This window comes from Haliaeetus albicilla, chromosome 9, assembly GCF_947461875.1.
Source record: "Haliaeetus albicilla chromosome 9, bHalAlb1.1, whole genome shotgun sequence".
Lineage (NCBI taxonomy): Eukaryota > Metazoa > Chordata > Aves > Accipitriformes > Accipitridae > Haliaeetus > Haliaeetus albicilla.
This window is the reverse complement of record NC_091491.1, coordinates 21,460,897-21,477,833: the sequence shown is the minus strand read 5'-3', so window position 1 is coordinate 21,477,833 and position 16,937 is coordinate 21,460,897. Positions and strand designations below refer to the sequence as shown.

Genomic DNA, 16,937 nt, shown 5'->3' with positions numbered 1-16,937 from the left:
CGCGGGAGCAGAGTGCGCGGAGTGCGCGAGTGTTTGTTGTGCATGGCCAGGCGGATAGAAGATTGCCCACGGGGCGACCCTGCCGGTGACGATGGCATCCATTGGAGCGATTATTAAGGTATTAAAGGCGGTAGGCAGGGAGGTGGACTGTGGAGTGCTTACGGCTCCAGTCACAAATCTCATCCAGTGGATGATGCAACGGGGCTTCATAGTAGAGCCGGGAGAGTTATTTGAGGCGTCGTGGCTGCAGGCTGCGCGCGAGGAGTTTGTGGAAGAGTGTCTGAGTGGGAAAAAAGGAGCTGCAGATAAGCTCGCGGCTCTGGGTTCAGTGTTGACAGTGTTGAGGAAAGGAAGGGAGGCGAAGGCTGTTTGGCTGGCGGCCACAGTGGCGTTACGAGGGCAAGTGGTCGATTCAGTGGATTTACAAGCTGATAAGGAAGATGAAAGTGAACAGGAGGTGTCGGGGGAAGTGTCGGAGGCGAAGGGAGAGAGGCTGGGAAAGGCGGAGGGTATTCTGGATGCATTGGCATTTCCAATTTCTCACGGGCAAGCGGGGGATCTTCCTTTTGGATATCCACTCCTTCCCCTGCCAGGGTGGTTTTTGCATGAGGCAGAGGACCCACCTGATCATGTCCCGCCAGTAGTGGCGTGGGCAGCTGCGGCGGCCCCCCCTGCCAGCGAGTGGTACAATCACGGGTCCTAGTGCACCACCATTGTCTTTGATGGAGGTAGATCCGAATGAAAAAAGAAAGTTGCGTTAGAGGGAAGTTACAAGCGGACGCAGTTCCATTGCCAGACTTGGACGAGAAGGTCATGTCAAAACCGGGACAGAATCAGATCACAGAGGTAGCAGAGGTTTTTGCAAAATTTAGAAATTTAGCAGCAAATATTGAACAGACAGTGCAGCATGCTCAAGGTGTTGTAGATCGTGCAGCACAGCCTCCAGTGTTTACGGATCAGAAATTAATAGCAAAAAAGTGTGTCTTAGAGGGTGTTGATTTCAAACCTTCAGATGAAGGGGGAGCGTTAGTGTGTCCGTTGTTAATTACTCCCGATGGACCGAGATGGCAACCATTAGACTATAAGTTAGTGAAGGAATGGCAGATGAATTGTAGAGATGATGGATTGAATGGCCCAAGGACGCGAGCTCTGCTAGATGTAATTTATGCTCAGCCGTTGCTACCATTTGACTCGAGACAGTTGGTGCGTGCAGCACTCACAGCACCTTTGATGTGCCTTTGGGAGCAGGCATTTAAGGAGGAAGCAGAAGCAGTTGTGTTAGATGCTCTTACTCCAGGACACAATTTGGCAGGAGTCACTATGGAGCAGTTAGTAGGGACCGGACAGCATGCGGCCCTTCAGAATCAGGCTGGATTGTGAGGTCGGGTGATAGTAGCTTCTTCAACTTGTGCTAGGAATGCGTTTGCAAAAATCGGGAAGTTTGAAAAGAAAAGCATACCGTATACAAAGGTTATTCAGAGAGTTAATGAACTATATCAGGATTTTTTTGGAATGTTTACAAAAGGCAGTTGAGGTAGTGGATATACCAGACAAGGTTAAACCGGTTCTTGCAAAAGAGCTAGCTCGCACTCAAGCAAATGACCAAACAAAACAAATTTTAATGCAGTTGCCAGCAAAAGCCTCAGTAGCAGATATGATTAAATGACTATTAGAAGCAGAAGCTCAAACCGCAGTGACACCTGTGGTTGCAGAGGTTGCAGCTGTACTGCACAGTCGAACAAATAACAGCCGGTGTGGGTGGACCAGTGGCCCCTTCCTCGAGAGAAATTGTCTCAGCTACGGCTATTAGTACAGCACGAAGTGGAAAAAGGACATTTAGTCCCAACCACCAGTCCATGGAATTGTCCTGTTTTTGTCATCCAAAAGAAGTCAGGTGCCTGCCATCTTTTGCATGATCTTAGGGCAGTCAATGCTGTCCTTGAAGACATGGGACCTTTGCAACCAGGCCTGCCTTGGCCGTCCATGTTACCCCAAGACTGGCCAGTCGCAGTAATTGACATAAAAGACTGTTTCTTTTCTATTCCACTCCATCTGGATGATCAACCCAAATTTGCCATGACGATCCCAACGATCAACAATCAAGAACCAGTACAATGCTATCACTGGACGGTGTTGCCACAGGGAATGGAAAAATTCCCCAACTCTGTGTCAGTCGTTTGTTTCTCACGTGTTGCGTCAGTTTCAAGATACACATCAGAATCGGGTCCTTTACCATTATATGGATGATATTTTGTTATGTGGGGAGGGAGACATTAACACAACCTTAGAACACCTGATTCAAGTTCTTAAGGAACATGGTTTAGAAATAGCACCTGAAAAGGTACAGAAAACTGCTCCAGTGAAATATTTGGGTACACTCATTCAGAGGCGGGCGGTCCAGCCTCAAAAGCTACAAATTGAACATCCAGTATCAACCCTACATGACCTACAAGTGCTGGCTGGTAATCTGCAATGGTTAAGACAGTTTATTCCTATTACACACATGGAATTACAACCCTTGTTAGCAGATTTAGCGGGAACCCCAGATGTCGCAGCTCCTCAAGCATTGACAAGTACACAAAAAGCTGTGTTACAGCAGATAGCTACTAAATTGACTCACAGGAGTCTCAACCGTTATACCCCAGAAGTCCCACTAGAATTACATATAACCATGCAACGAGAAGGAGCAAACGGACTGATATATCAATTTATCAATTCACGGGTATGCCCTCTGTTGTGGCTGTATACCAGTTACCCAAAGCAAGCTGCACCACAATTTTTAGTGGCATTAGCAGATGCGATCTCTCGAGGACGACGGTGAACGCAGCAGTTATCTGGGAGAGATCCTAAATTTATTTCAACATCTGTCAGTCCCCATAATTTTGAACAATTAATAACGTTTGATATGTATTTGCAAGCAGCCTTAGCAGATTTTATGGGACAAATTATCCCAGCTAGGGGTGACCCTCTCATTAAAAGCCTTTTATCATCAACCTTTAAACCACAAACACACATTTCAGAAAAACCCCTCCAAGGCCTTACAGTGTTCACTGATGCCTCTGGAGCGACCCAACAGGCAGCTATGGCCTGGTTTTCTGACAACCGATGGCATACCAGAACTTGGAAAAGTCAAGGATGGGTTCAAATTTTAGAATTACATGCAGTATTAACTGCTCTAACTACTTGGCCTACCACCCCTTTAAACATTGTCACAGACAGCGAATATGTGTATAGATTAACACAACGATGTAAACAAATTTTGCCAGGAGGGACTGGGCCTGCTCAGGAACTTTTGTCAGTTTTAGAAAAAAGACAAAGCCCTGTATTTTTTACACACATTAATAGTCACACACAGATACCGGGCGCCTTAATGGAGGGAAATGCTCATGCAGACAAAGCAGCAGGAACCCTCATCCAATCAATAGGTATTCCCATTTTACAACAAGCCAAACTTTCTCATGAATTTTTTCATCAAGGGACAAGGGCACTAGCAAAGCAATTTCGACTACCCTTGTCTGATGCTCGAGCAGTGGTTGCTTCTTGTCCACACTGTCGTCAAACTAACTCCTGGACATGGGGTATTAACCCCCAAGGTCTACAACCAAATCAAATTTGGCAACAAGACATTACTATCTATGAACCTTTTAAACCCTGGAAATATTTACATGTTACTGTAGATACCTGTAGCGGTTATACCTGTCCCACTGCCGAAACTAAGAGTAATGCGACGGCCACCATACGACATATTTGTCAAGCAATCAGTGTTTTGGAGGTCCCTAAAGAGATAAAAACAGATAATGGCCCCAACTATGTCAGTTCTTGGGTTCGCGAATTTCCAAATAAATGGGGCATCACACATACAACCGGAATACCCTACAATTCCACAGGTCAAGCAATAGTTGAGCAAGCCCATCAAACCCTGAAGACGCAGTTAGATCGCTGTAGGGAGGGGGAGAAGGTACCTGTAATCTACCAAAATGAACTGTTAGCCAAGGCCTGCATGGTACTAAATCATATGCCAGGGGGTAATTCAGACCCATCTCAGCATCACACTGCAGCACAACAACATTTTTCTGCTACGTCGTTGTCTGACTGCGTGCTAGGAGCGCCAGTTCGGTACTGAGATCCAGTCACAATGGAGTGGCAAGGACCGGTACCCATTTTACAGTGGGGGCGAGGATACGCCTGTGTCCAGACAGACAGTGGACCCAGATGGGTGCCAGCCAAATGGATCCAACCAGATGTACAAGGAAAGTGATACCCCTAGGACTGCGAGGAGGACTATGTTCCATAGGGCGACTGAAAGCCTGGGCACCCACGGAAAAGGACTTAGTCAACGTGACACATTGAGAAAGAATAAACGTGCAGATGGTGAAGTTGGATGGTTCCTGTGATCCCACAGTTCGTCTACCCACCAATTTTCTATATTTGACGATTTCATCACTTAATCCAGTAGGACCTTCGGTAAACAGAATGAACATACAAGCTTTAGCCTGCCTGATTTTAAAGCAAGGAAACGCCACTGCTCGAGTCATTGATGAATTAGCAAATCTTCAAGAAACAACTATGAATCAATTACACGTATTACTTCCACCCATAGATTTTTTATTGGCCCAATTTGATGTAGGGTGTAAGCAGAACACCACCGTTTTTCCAGAATTTTGTTGTTTAGACTTTAAAAACAACACCGACACGCTGAGAACCATCAGACGACAAGCTGAGATTATTCGACAACTCCAAGACGCCATAAAGGTAGTAGGTCTTCCAGATGTTCCTAGGGATTGGTTTGGCTGGTTGAAAAAATGGGGTCTTTCCATAGTTGGGGGTCTGTGTGTTTTGGCTGTTATCTGTATGATCATTCCCTGTGCTCTAGTGCTTTTGAAAAATATGCTAGATAGAATAGTTAAGCAAACTATGCAAGCCTACGTATTGTACTCACCTGTTGTAAATGAAGTTTAGCTCAATTGTCCTTAGGGAGGGGGAATTGTGGGATAATTAGAAAAATAGACACATAGTGAACAAGAGATACAATGGGACTGTTCAATCTGTGAGCCAGAGGCCTCTGCAAGCAGCAGGCCTCAAGGACGTAGCGAAGGCTAACTGTTGCTACAAAGTTTGATGAAATAAGCACAAAATGCTGAACAAGTTGGGCCTATGTGACTGAAAGCAGGACACCAGGCAAGACACAGACAGGAGGAATCATTCGCGTGATCAGAAGACCTTATCCAATGAAACTGTTGCTTTAGGCGTGTGAACAGCACATGTTAACCAATCAGTAGATGGTTTGCGCATGGTTATGGTATATAACCGAGTGTTACGCAGCAAATAAACGGAGAAATCACTTGATCCACAGTATCTGTGTTGGTCCGTTTCTCCCCAGGGTGAGTCCCTGGCGATGCATCGTGACTCCTAGATTGTCGCGATGGGAAAGCGCGACAGTAATAAAACTGTCATGTTCAGAAAAATGACAAAACTGCAAAATGCAGAATACAAATACAGAAAAACATGTCCAAATAATTTCAAGTAAATGCAAATAGATAAATTATAAAATATTTTCTGCAGGCAGCTCAGTTGCTCATTAAGGGTCATAGAAGTTTTAAAGAAGCACAGAGCAGTCACTGCATTTCACACTGGGCTGGACTGCAGAAATCAGAAATGCACAAAACCAGGCCAATTTATAGGGAATACTTCAGAGATGGCCCAAAGGAATTTTTGTATGTCACAAAGCAAGTTCTTGCCAGCCATTATGATTTGTTTGTCAAGATTTTGTTATTAGCAGTGATATTGCAGTTGCATTAAAAATCTGTATTAAACAAGCTTCTTTCAACTGGAATCTCAAAGAGTATTTTCAGCATTTATCAGCACTGCTGACTTGTCCTTGTGCTAGCAAAAGCTGTTTTGAAGCAAGATGCTGTATAAAAATTTGTCAAAATAGCATTTAAGGATGGAAACTGGTAAATAAACTGTGTCAGAATAGACAAGGCTATAACGTAAGACACTTGGGATGCCGTGGATGCTGCAAAGACTTTTAAAGTCTTGGAATTATTTCATCTCTGTTGCAGGATTAGCATAATTCATTTATGATTTATTTTTTACTGGCTCTGTAAAAAAAACACCTAACTTCTTTCTGTTGTTTTATTAAAGAGGTATGCATAGAGCAGTGCAGGTCTGCATACCAATTTGTAAAATAAGCGATTAAGAGCATAAGAAACTCTTCTGAGCTTCAAGTAAAAATGAACAACTAAACACTATCATAAAAAAAAAGTTAACTTTCAATAGGGGATCATGTTGGAAAGCATGGGACTGACAAGCCTGAGGTCTTTCATCTAGAAGTGAACTTCAGTGCACAGAGATGATGGAAGCTTGCACCATTCTATCTCTCCTGTATACCCTTAACCCTCTAGGACTGAGAATACTATGTTCTTTCCATATATATATTACTCTTTTTTTTTTTTCTCTCTGAGTCTCTCAAGGAGGCGGGCACCTAGGGCTTTCATAATGTGAATGATTGTCTTCTCAAAACTAGATGCACAAAATCAACCAATTTCTAAAAATCCAGCATATAAGAAGAACTTTCACTCATAAATGTTGTAATTTAATGGAAATAGCTAATTTAACTAAGAAAAAGTCCAGATACCAAATCCCTTTTGTTTTGCCCTCTTACCATGTAACATACATTTCTTCGAAAGTCAGTTCCTGCTCTATTGTGTCCTTACACAGTAGCTTATTTTAAAAAGTAAATGGGAATGAAGGGCTTGACTGGACAAGACTGCTTTCTACAGGTAGAAGACCCTATTGTGTGTGGTCAGTGAAGGTCTTAAATGCCAACGGAAGGCCTTGCCTTGATCCTTCAGCATCTATGTGCACACAAAGAGGTAGAATGCATCATATTCAGATTTATCTAAACCTCCTTCTCTAGTTCCTATAATGAAAATAATTGTTCAGGGCTTTTCTACAATGAAAAGCACTACAGGCTTATTTTGGATTATTCAAAGCAATTTATCTCATCTTAAAAAACAAACAATAACTTTCTATACGTTTATCACTTTTTTGCTGACTTAGAATGACTCCAGATCATGCAGTGCATTCCCTGTTTTTTAACGGGTTCAATACCAATTTTGCTTGTGGGCTGGAAGACTATTTTCAGTATGATAACATGGGTATAAAACAGAAAATAATTTCCTATTGTGAATAAAAACAAGTAGATTAAAAAAAATGTTCATCCATGGCTAAGATCCCTTCTCCCACTCAAAGAAGTATTCTTATTCTATTGATTTAGTGGAAGGAAAAATACCTCTTGGCTTGATTGCCCTCAATATTAGTACGAGAAACTTAATATCCATGATGAACAGAGTGTGAAATACACTGTGCATTGTCCTATTTAATGTTATGTTTTCCACTGTCACCAAAGGCTTGAATGCCTTGGTTCATTACTCAAACTATTATTTTTATTTGGTTCTGTGCAGGTTATAGAAAACAGCAGTTAAAATGGACAGAAATTGAGGGAGAGAGTTCTCACTAAATAACCAGAAATGGGGAACACACAAGAATTGTCACTTCTTATGGCAGAAATTCGAGGATCAAAAGAGGTTTTTCCTGTGGATGACAATGAGAGGAAGGGGCACTAGTTCGGACTTTTACAACAGAGTTGCTAACAGAGGTCCCTGAAGTGCTTTTGGAAATATCTTTGCATCGAAAGAAAAAGAAATGAGAAGACTTGATTTTTTTTTTTTTTTTTTAACATCTCTAGGGTGAAATTCTGCCCTTGTTAAAATCAATGAACATTTTCCCACTGATTTCAACAGACCTCCATTTCTAATGTACATAGTCTCATTATAAACTGATCTCTTTTGCAGTCCTGGCATACCTGCATCAAGGAATTTTACAAGGCTGGACATAGCACCAGTGGCTGAAGGGAAACATGATCAGAGATGTAAGTTAAGATGTTCACCAACTCCCAAGTCTCCAAGGGTACTTTTGTGCTGTATGGAGATAGAAAGCTCAGGCCCTTACCAGACCCATCTCACATGCCGTTATTTCCCGTGTGCAACAAGAGGCTGTACAATCTGATCATTTTCTTAAAACCAGTCACATGTCCACAAGATAAGCGTATATGCATATGAGCATCCCAATAGTAGGGAACCCTAAAATAACTTATCACAGCTTTCCAAGAAAAATGAAGAAAAAGTTTTTATATTTCATATGTTATTCTTATATGGTCCAAATTTATATTTAGCTGCCTAAATAATTCACTTAAAATCACATCTATGTTCCTACCCATTTGAGACAATTAGATGATGATTTAGGTGCCTTTTACTGACTTTGGTGACAAAACTTTTCATAATAGGTTCTCAGGTTTAAGAGTGTCTTATAGTTAAGTATGAGAAAAGAAATGATAAAAAAGTTGACAAGCACATCATGATACACAATTTAAACCTTTGCATGGGAAACTCAGAAAAAAGGTGAAAAAAAGGTCAGGATTCTGAAACAAAGGAAACACCTGCACTTCCAAGGAAATGGGAATAAGTAAAAGGAAGGAGACACCTCTAATTGGGCATCTGTTGCAGTTGTTTGGGAAAACCATGCAGTTTTTATTACCCAGCATGCATTATAGACTTGATACTGATTTTCTTTAACATGGTTCCTTCCATACCTTTTCTTCCAGATTACTACTAATGGATTATCTCACAACTAAGATAGTTAATTTCCAAAAGGATGAAAGTGGGGGGAAAAACCAAACTATATCAATTTCTTTTTTCCCTGTGTGTTTTGTAAGTAACAAGGATACCTTCATTCTAAAGTCTGTTACCTCTGATTATTAGCACGTTTTGCAGACATAATCATCTCATGTGTTAGCAGTTCAATACTATAGGCACATATGCCCAGGATTATGACACTCTCAGGTCATGCATCCTTAGCACAATAAGTAAAAAATTAGCTTAGCAAAGTCCATTAAGTGTAAAGTAGCAAATAGGGCTAAATATACTGAAAGCCATACTGAGAATAAATCCTTAGGTCTAAGACCTAACTTAAAGACACAGTCTTCCCAGAGCTAACTTGGCAGCCACTACTGTGTGGAGGTTTCAGACGCTTGCTATTCGTGACACTTATGATGGCTGCATGTATCACAAGGTTTCAGATGCGCTGCTCAGGTGCAGCTATATAAAATGTTATGTGACTCCTTGTATTCAGCCAGGAATGGAGTCTGCAACTAAGATGTGTGCCACGCCCACCTGCCACAGAAACAAGATCTAGAAAATTAAATTAAATTTGGAATTACAATAAACTCATATTCTTGGTCAGTGCCTTGAAAGAATGAGTATTCTTGAGGACTAGGTAGAGCCCAAAGCAGCTGGTATAACAAATTTTACTACTCTGCGGTAAGAATGATAAATGACTTCACTAGTTTGTGCTTCACTCTATTCCAAGGTCACAAGATTCCTCTCAGAAAAAAACAAGCTACAGATTGTTGTCACAATCATAAAGTGAGCTAATCAATAAAGTACTCTGCCACATTTTACTCTACTATGGCTGTGCTTGGTACCAACCCTTGAAGTTCTTCCAGTCATACATGCAATGGCGTCTACAGCATCCCATATCACAGTGCAGTGCAGGTGGTGAGAAACTGTACAACAGTTAGGTACAGCTTAATTCCCATACTTTTCTTAAAAAAAAAAAAGGAATCTGAGGGTATGCCACTAAAGAATGAACAGTTCCAAAGGTGAGATTTCCAGAGGTATTTCAGTATCTAAATATGCAAATATTCAACTAGCAGGATTTTCAGAAGTGTCTACAGCACTTAATCTACTTGTGAAAATCTAGCCCTAACTTCTTTTCATATTGAGATCCAGAGGAGTTTGTAGTGGGACGCTAACTTGCTTTTTGATGTGGTTTTAAAATATCCTGTGCTTTCTAAGGTAGACCACTCCAGGTAGTTATTTAGAAGCTGGCATAATTTTGCTACTTTGAAGTGAAAATTTCCAACTGCTTTGTCTTCAATACCATGCAAGTTCCTTACCAGCCCATTATTCACGTGTGTTTTATTTTCAGTTTCTTTTAATTTACTCCACCATATGGGCCAGATGGAGCTTTGAAGAAGAGGTAAAGAAGCAATCTTTACCAGGTCCCTTCATGACAAAACTTACAACAGTATCACCATGACAATATAAATTAATCATCATGGAAGTCTAGTCACACAACCCATAACAAACTTTATTTATACTTTAATCTTACATTCTTTTTCAGCTAGAAAGAGCAGTTGAAAATATACTGTGGAAATGAATTGACAGTAGCTGAATGAAAGGAAATTAATGATGTGAGCTAAAAGATCTTTTCTATCTCTAGTTTCCATCATATAGGAGTTTTCAATACTAGTTAGGAAGGTTCTCCCTTCAGTGCCCAACTGCAGCTCAACTTTTCTGTAGTGCTACAATTTGGGAGCATATTTTAGGTTACACAAATAATTATTGGCAGATAGTGAAATAATACAGTTTAGAACCAAACAGTAGAAATAAAAAAATTAATATGTCAAGCAGTCCTTTGGACTGCCTTTAGTATATGCTCTTGCTGAGATAGCTTCAACAAAATAACTTCTCTCCAGAAACATAACTCAGAGTACACTCGATTAAATCTCAAAATATCTCCAAGGACTTATTCAGTTATCCCTAAGTTGAAATCCTTGGGTTCCTTTAGGATTTACATCACAAACAATGAGTTCCTGTCACCAGATATTTAGGATTCTACTTAAATGTCTAGCTGAAGATGTGAGATGTTGTCTGCTGGTGCAATTCTAGGTTTATTAATTTCAGACAAAATCTGTAGACTTGCCCAAGGTATTCTTTATTCCTTGTTAGAGAAAAAATGGCACTTGCACTTAACTAGTTAGATACACACAGTCTTAGCATGTTGCTTTGAAACAAAGAACCCTCAAATTCATACACATTTCCCAAATCAATAGACCATCCAGAAGTAGATTTCTGAGATGAGCAGCACTTTCTGCAAGGAAATGATAGTGTCAGAATAGAAGTGTAAAGAATATATGTTGCTCATCAATAACATGGATGCTAATCATACACAAAATTTGCTTGATAAGAAAAAACAATAGTTCAGGATACACTGGATTTTTTGTGATATAAGAAAGAAAAAAATAATCAGAAAGATGTTAGCATTTCTGTACTTTCCATTTTATGCCATTTTCCTGTTGTTTTTTTTAAAGTATAGAAATGATGTGGAGAAAGTAGAGTAAGAAAAAAGTAATTGTAGATGGCAGTAGAGATGAAAAAGTTCTTTCACACAATCAAATACATCCCCCGTGAATGGAAAATTATCTTTGACAGTATATTTTTCAGTATTTTGTCATGGCTAAGTTATAGGAGTTACACACAAATTTCATTTACTGAGAGGACATTGGTCCTTTCTCATTGTAAGGATATTGAAGTTGAATGCTTTCAAATTTCAAAGTCAAAATACTTTACATAAACTTTATATTGTCATTAATTTAGATGCTTAGTATACAGTTTAGAAATACAAATCCATTTTCAGCACTCAGAACAGCATTATCTGAGGTGACATCAGTTACTTATGACTTGTAATCTTCAATATGATTTAATGTAAATTTTCCCCTCTCTAAACACTGTAAGATCTCATATCAAGTACAGCAGAAACTGCTTCCAAACTGGTTAATGATTTCTTAACACATTCATCTGATAATCACAACAAAGATAATCTTTTTATATGCATATTGAAGGTGAATTAGGAAAGTAACCATTCCTATATCTACACCTTCAATATCATAATTTTGACTCAAAGACATGAAGAAACTTGCTTTGAGAAAATACTATTTTGCTGAAGTCCTTCTTCTTTCATCCAAATGATCCTTATCCTATTTAGAATTAATAAATCTATGAAAGGCAACTCTTATCTCTTTAATAATAATTCCTTTGCTATATACTCTTCATAATAAGGAGAAATTACATACGGCACAGCAGATGAAAATAAAATTCTGCAGATTAGATTTACAGTATATTACAAATGCCTTTCTGTGTGTCGGCATACTCTTTATTAAAAAGGTTTCCATCACTTCCATTGTGCCGATAAAGTATATATTTTTTTTAATGATAAATGGAAAACTTTTAGGGAACTATATGCAATGTCATGTCTCTATCCATTGCTGAAGGATATAAACCTCTACTTACTGTTTAAAATGACTCAATTAAAAAACCTACTGTATAAAATGGCTCAATCAAGTTAACTCATTCATCTTTTTTTTATGTGGATCCCAATTAGAGTCATAACAGTTACAAGTTGCAACATAATTGCAGTAGATTTCCAATTTCCCAAAGCAGTTACCCTAGGATTTGAGTCCTTCTCTATGATTTCTAAAGGGGATGAAGAGAAGGATGGGTTACAGATAAGAGAAAACCACAGGTACCTGATCCAGTTTCCAGTGGAACTCCGCAGGACGAAAGGTGTCAGCCTGATCAAAGTCTTTGCGCAACAGAAATACTAATCGGCAGTTGTGCACGTACAGGGCATAGTGATGTCGGTTCATCTCTGAAAGGAGGGACCAACAAGATCAGTGATCTGAACTATCAGCAACCCTTTTTTTTTTTTTAGATGATTGTGTCTGAAAGCAATATACAGCTAAAAGACAAAAAAAAACCAGATAAAAAAATCCAAAATAATTGACCTTTCTCAATATCATAGATGATTATGTTTCTCTGGGAAGCCACATATGGTAACCATCTTCCTGAATTATGCTGTATTAGTTTTGTTTATGGAAGTGTTATGTCCAAACTAATAAATAAAATCCAAATCAATACTTAATCTAACTAGTTTCAGTGAAGAATTAGAAATGTTTTTCCCAATCTAAATAATAAAAAAAAGTAAACCTAATTTAATTATTTTATCAACCAATTCCTGAAAAATCTACAGACATGTTCACAGAGATTATCCAAGAAGAGAACCAGTGTTGAAACTAAGGTAGACATCAGTCCCCTCAATAAGCTATCAAGTCAGCAATGCTTAGAGTGGCACCATCTGTGCTTAGTAACTTTTTTTTCCAACCAAATTAAATGAGAAGAGATGGTAACACTCTACTAACTTTGTTATGCCCTTTGCCTAACGTTTTTTCAATACACAGACTCACCTGTCTTGTCAGAGTTGCAGAGAATAGTCTCCTTCTCAGCTCTTAATCCTGGACTAGGTCCATGTTTCATCCACAGAGTGATGGTGAAATGATCAGTTAAATTCTTTGGGACTATTCCATCTGGGATTTTGGCTCCTTGCTTTCCATCAAATTTAAAAATCATGTCATTGTTATCCATGACAAGCCCAGCTGTCCAGTTAGTTGTTGCACTGGGAGATGGTAACAGGTCAATGGCACCTGAAGAAGCTCCTGCAAATGACATATAATGAATAACATGATGAGAGACTAATGAAAAAGCTGTGAAGATTAATTTAATATAGGCCAGGGTTCTGAGTCACGCTCTTTAGATTATTTTTACTACCCAAATTGTCCTACTAACTTCACTGTCAAATCACATACACATTATAAAATACCAACCACAGTAAGCCAGTAGGAGTTATCTAGATTAAATGCATTGCACAGAAAACTACAGAAAATATTTTAAAGTTATCTTTCTTGAAACTTCTCATTATTTTCTAAAACTCATTAATGACATTTCTTCAGTTATTTCGAGAACTGCTAAGACTAAAACCAAATTCTCTCCATCCAGCTGGGAAGCTTTGTATCTTCCCTCCTTGATAGCATAGATATACACGATATGTGGGGGTGATGTGTTGCAAAATACAGTACAGTGGGATGAATCTAGGACATGTCACCTAATATCCAGTAGACATCCATGGATATTCACGATAATGTTAGTATGAATGTCAATACATACAGAGTATTCACCCTAAAACATATATCACTTTTATGCCGGCTTCTGGCAGATAAGTGATGGTTGTAACTCCATGTGTTCTTGTCTAATGATAGATCTAAGACTTTTAAGTGGTAGTCACAATTCAGATTAGCAGCCCCCTCCTCCAACCCAAAAGTAAATCATTAACAAAGTGGTTCCCAGCTACACAGTAGCTGTTAGAATTGGGAAAAACAAAAAAACAGAAATGGAAAACACTGTGGTGCCAAGATCTGATAAAATAGCACAATTCTTTAGAGCTCTGTGTTTTGTTACAGCTTAACAATTGTCACATTTAAAAACATGTAATGAGCTAACCAAAGCCTTTACTTAGCTGCTGAAAGATATCATTTAGCAGAAGGTATGCTTCCCAGAGTAAAAAGCACAAACACTCTTTGTATTCTTGTTGATGCTTTGTCAAGTAAGAATATGGTGAACAAACCGCAACTGCATAAAAAATCCCACACTAGTAAGTTATCCCAGCCTCCTTCAGCATCCAAGGAGAGAAAAATAGATCCCAACTCTCTGCAGCAGTGTAGAATTTTAAGCCAAGAATGTATGGAATTGTACCCTAGGGATTTTTTTTAAAAGTATTATAATTATCATTATATTATATGAAAACATTCATATAATTCAGTAACTGAATTTCTTAGACAATTCCCCAAAATTTATTACAGTAAAATGATGTTATTTTGAAGTGATAGTAATATCAAACCTAACACTTACATATTTAGAATTTGAGCACAGAGACAAGATGTATTTATTTTATAAATTGTAATTCTGGATAATACACCACACTGCACTGCTTAATACACAGGTGTTATCAACAGGAATACATCAAAATCAATTTATCTAGATGGCACAATCTGTGATAAACTTTCTATTTTTTTCTTAATTCAAGCCACTAAAAAATAAAATTACTTGCACAGGACATTAAGTAGAACCATAATTTTCTCAATCAATTTCCTTTTCTGTTAATCTTTATGATCATTTTTTAAACTTACAGAACGAACAGAAATTGCTTGCACCGTGATGTATATCAAAGGAAATATGCTTTTAAATGGGCACATGCTTATATTGGGTAAATTATGGGCTGAAAGAAGCAGCTTCATGCTTCCCTCTCTCTATTTGGAAAGATCTGTTTTTTCCACTGGAATGAATCTGTGGAAAAACTCCAAAATGGAAGTCTCTCATATTGCTTGTTAAACTCTGATTCAGCAAGATACTCAAGTAAACTACCTTATTTTCCCAACTGAAGGTCAGGCTTGTGTAAGAGCATTTGGGTAATCAGTACCAAGCTCAACAGGTTCTACTTTATCTGCCCATATTTTTATGGAGATTTATGGGTTACTTTGGAACCTCATCCTGTTAGCATGTGTTAATCCTGCCCTGAGAACAACTATTGGATTATGTGCTTGGGAGATTTAGCTGGAAGAAATCATACTGTTTCGATCCTAATAAATCCAACCAGCATCCCAAGCTGCTCAGCCATGTACATACACAGACCTGGAGCAATACAAACAGGATGTATCCGGAGGTGTTCCCAGAAGAGTCTTATCATGCTACTGGATCAGTACCCTTCCAAAATGTAGTGGCTGATGCCCTTTTCTTCTAAAATGTTTCCAGAACGATGCAGGAGCCACTGCATTAAGCACAGTTTTTGACTGAGACCCCTGAGGTACACCTTGCATATTAAAGTGCTTGTTTTCACAAGCAGCTTACGGAGTTGGCCCCACCTCCTCTCCCCACCCTGCATGTTTGTGCTGCAGACTTTGTGCCAGGATAACCACATACTGACACTGCTTGCTGAATTGGACCAGACTGGTGGCTTAGCTGGAAGCTAACCTTCCAGATAAAACCAAGCCCAAATGATTATTTTTCAATCAGATCAACAACTTTCTTTAAGCCTCCTGCAAAACTACACAACCCAGGATAAAGGAGAGAGGGCAGGATCTACCCTCTTAGCTGGAGCATGGCCTTGAATCTGATACTCAGCATCTCCATACTTCAGTTTCCTGTTTGCCATGTGTGAGAATTAGCAATCCCATTATTTTCTATTTTATCTACATTTAGAGGGAAAGAAGACAGCACCATAGCCATCTTTCCACCATATTCTAGGCTCCTTAACTGATTTTTTTTTAGTGAGATTTATTCTGGATATGTTTTTGCACTCCAAATTGTGTTTTTTTATACATTCTTTATTTTTTATTATTGTCAGATGACAGGGTGAAAAAATGCTTGCTAAAATGCTGTGAGACACAACAGTAAAACTCCTTGACTTTAAAATTACTTAACTGTAATTTGACTGCCCATCTTGACTGTCAAAGTGAGTGCAAATCACTGGGTTATTGAAAAGCAGACTTAAACCATCAGTCATATAAAAAATGAATTTTAATGCACTGTCCTTAGCATCTGAATTCTCTAGATTTCCAGCAGATAAATGAAGAAATGAGTATAGGATTTATAAACTTGGTCCTTAATTATAGAGAGACAATCTTCCATTTTATGTGGCGCAAATGGATATTTGTATGTGATCACTCAGTTCTGCACTCTCTGCAATCGCACAGTGCTTTACTGGTAGAAAAAACCCTCAGTGTTTTCTTCCTTTTCAAAGAATTTATTCATCCGATCCTTAGATACAATAAGGTTACTTCTGGGAGAAAACCGATATCCAGAAATAATTTAACTTGCTTCCATAAGAGTTCTCTCTACATTAAAGATGGTAATAAAAACTAAATACCAAAGTGTAAGCCAGTCCAAATGCAATTCTGATGTAAAGTTCATTGTCATTTACAACCTTTTTATCAAAGTCCTATTACAAGTTTCTACCCTGCCTATTCTCTGTGAAGATATGGAAACCTTGGACAAAAAAAATATTCTTTCAGCAATGAGAATTTCCTGCCCCACTTACATATAGTTTTTACATTCTATTTATTTTTTTCAAGTGCTTTTCATTCTGTTCCTTCATAGATGTGCTGAGTAAAAACTGGAAGTTCAGCAGTAATGTTAGACAGTACA

The 16,937-nt window shown here is 38.8% G+C and overlaps 1 protein-coding gene across 2 annotated transcripts in view; it reads right to left on the bottom strand.

Annotated features, from left to right (window-relative positions):
* The window catches only part of CLSTN2 (calsyntenin 2), a 416,894-nt gene that overhangs the window by 55,545 nt on the left and 344,412 nt on the right, over nucleotides 1-16,937 (bottom strand). For both annotated transcript variants that reach the window (XM_069792059.1, XM_069792060.1), the window contains exons 7-8: nucleotides 13,148-13,396; nucleotides 12,431-12,552 (exon numbers count right to left, since the gene is read on the bottom strand). In XM_069792059.1, the coding sequence (XP_069648160.1) occupies nucleotides 12,431-12,552; nucleotides 13,148-13,396 (371 nt within the window). The remainder of the gene's footprint in view (nucleotides 1-12,430; nucleotides 12,553-13,147; nucleotides 13,397-16,937) is intronic.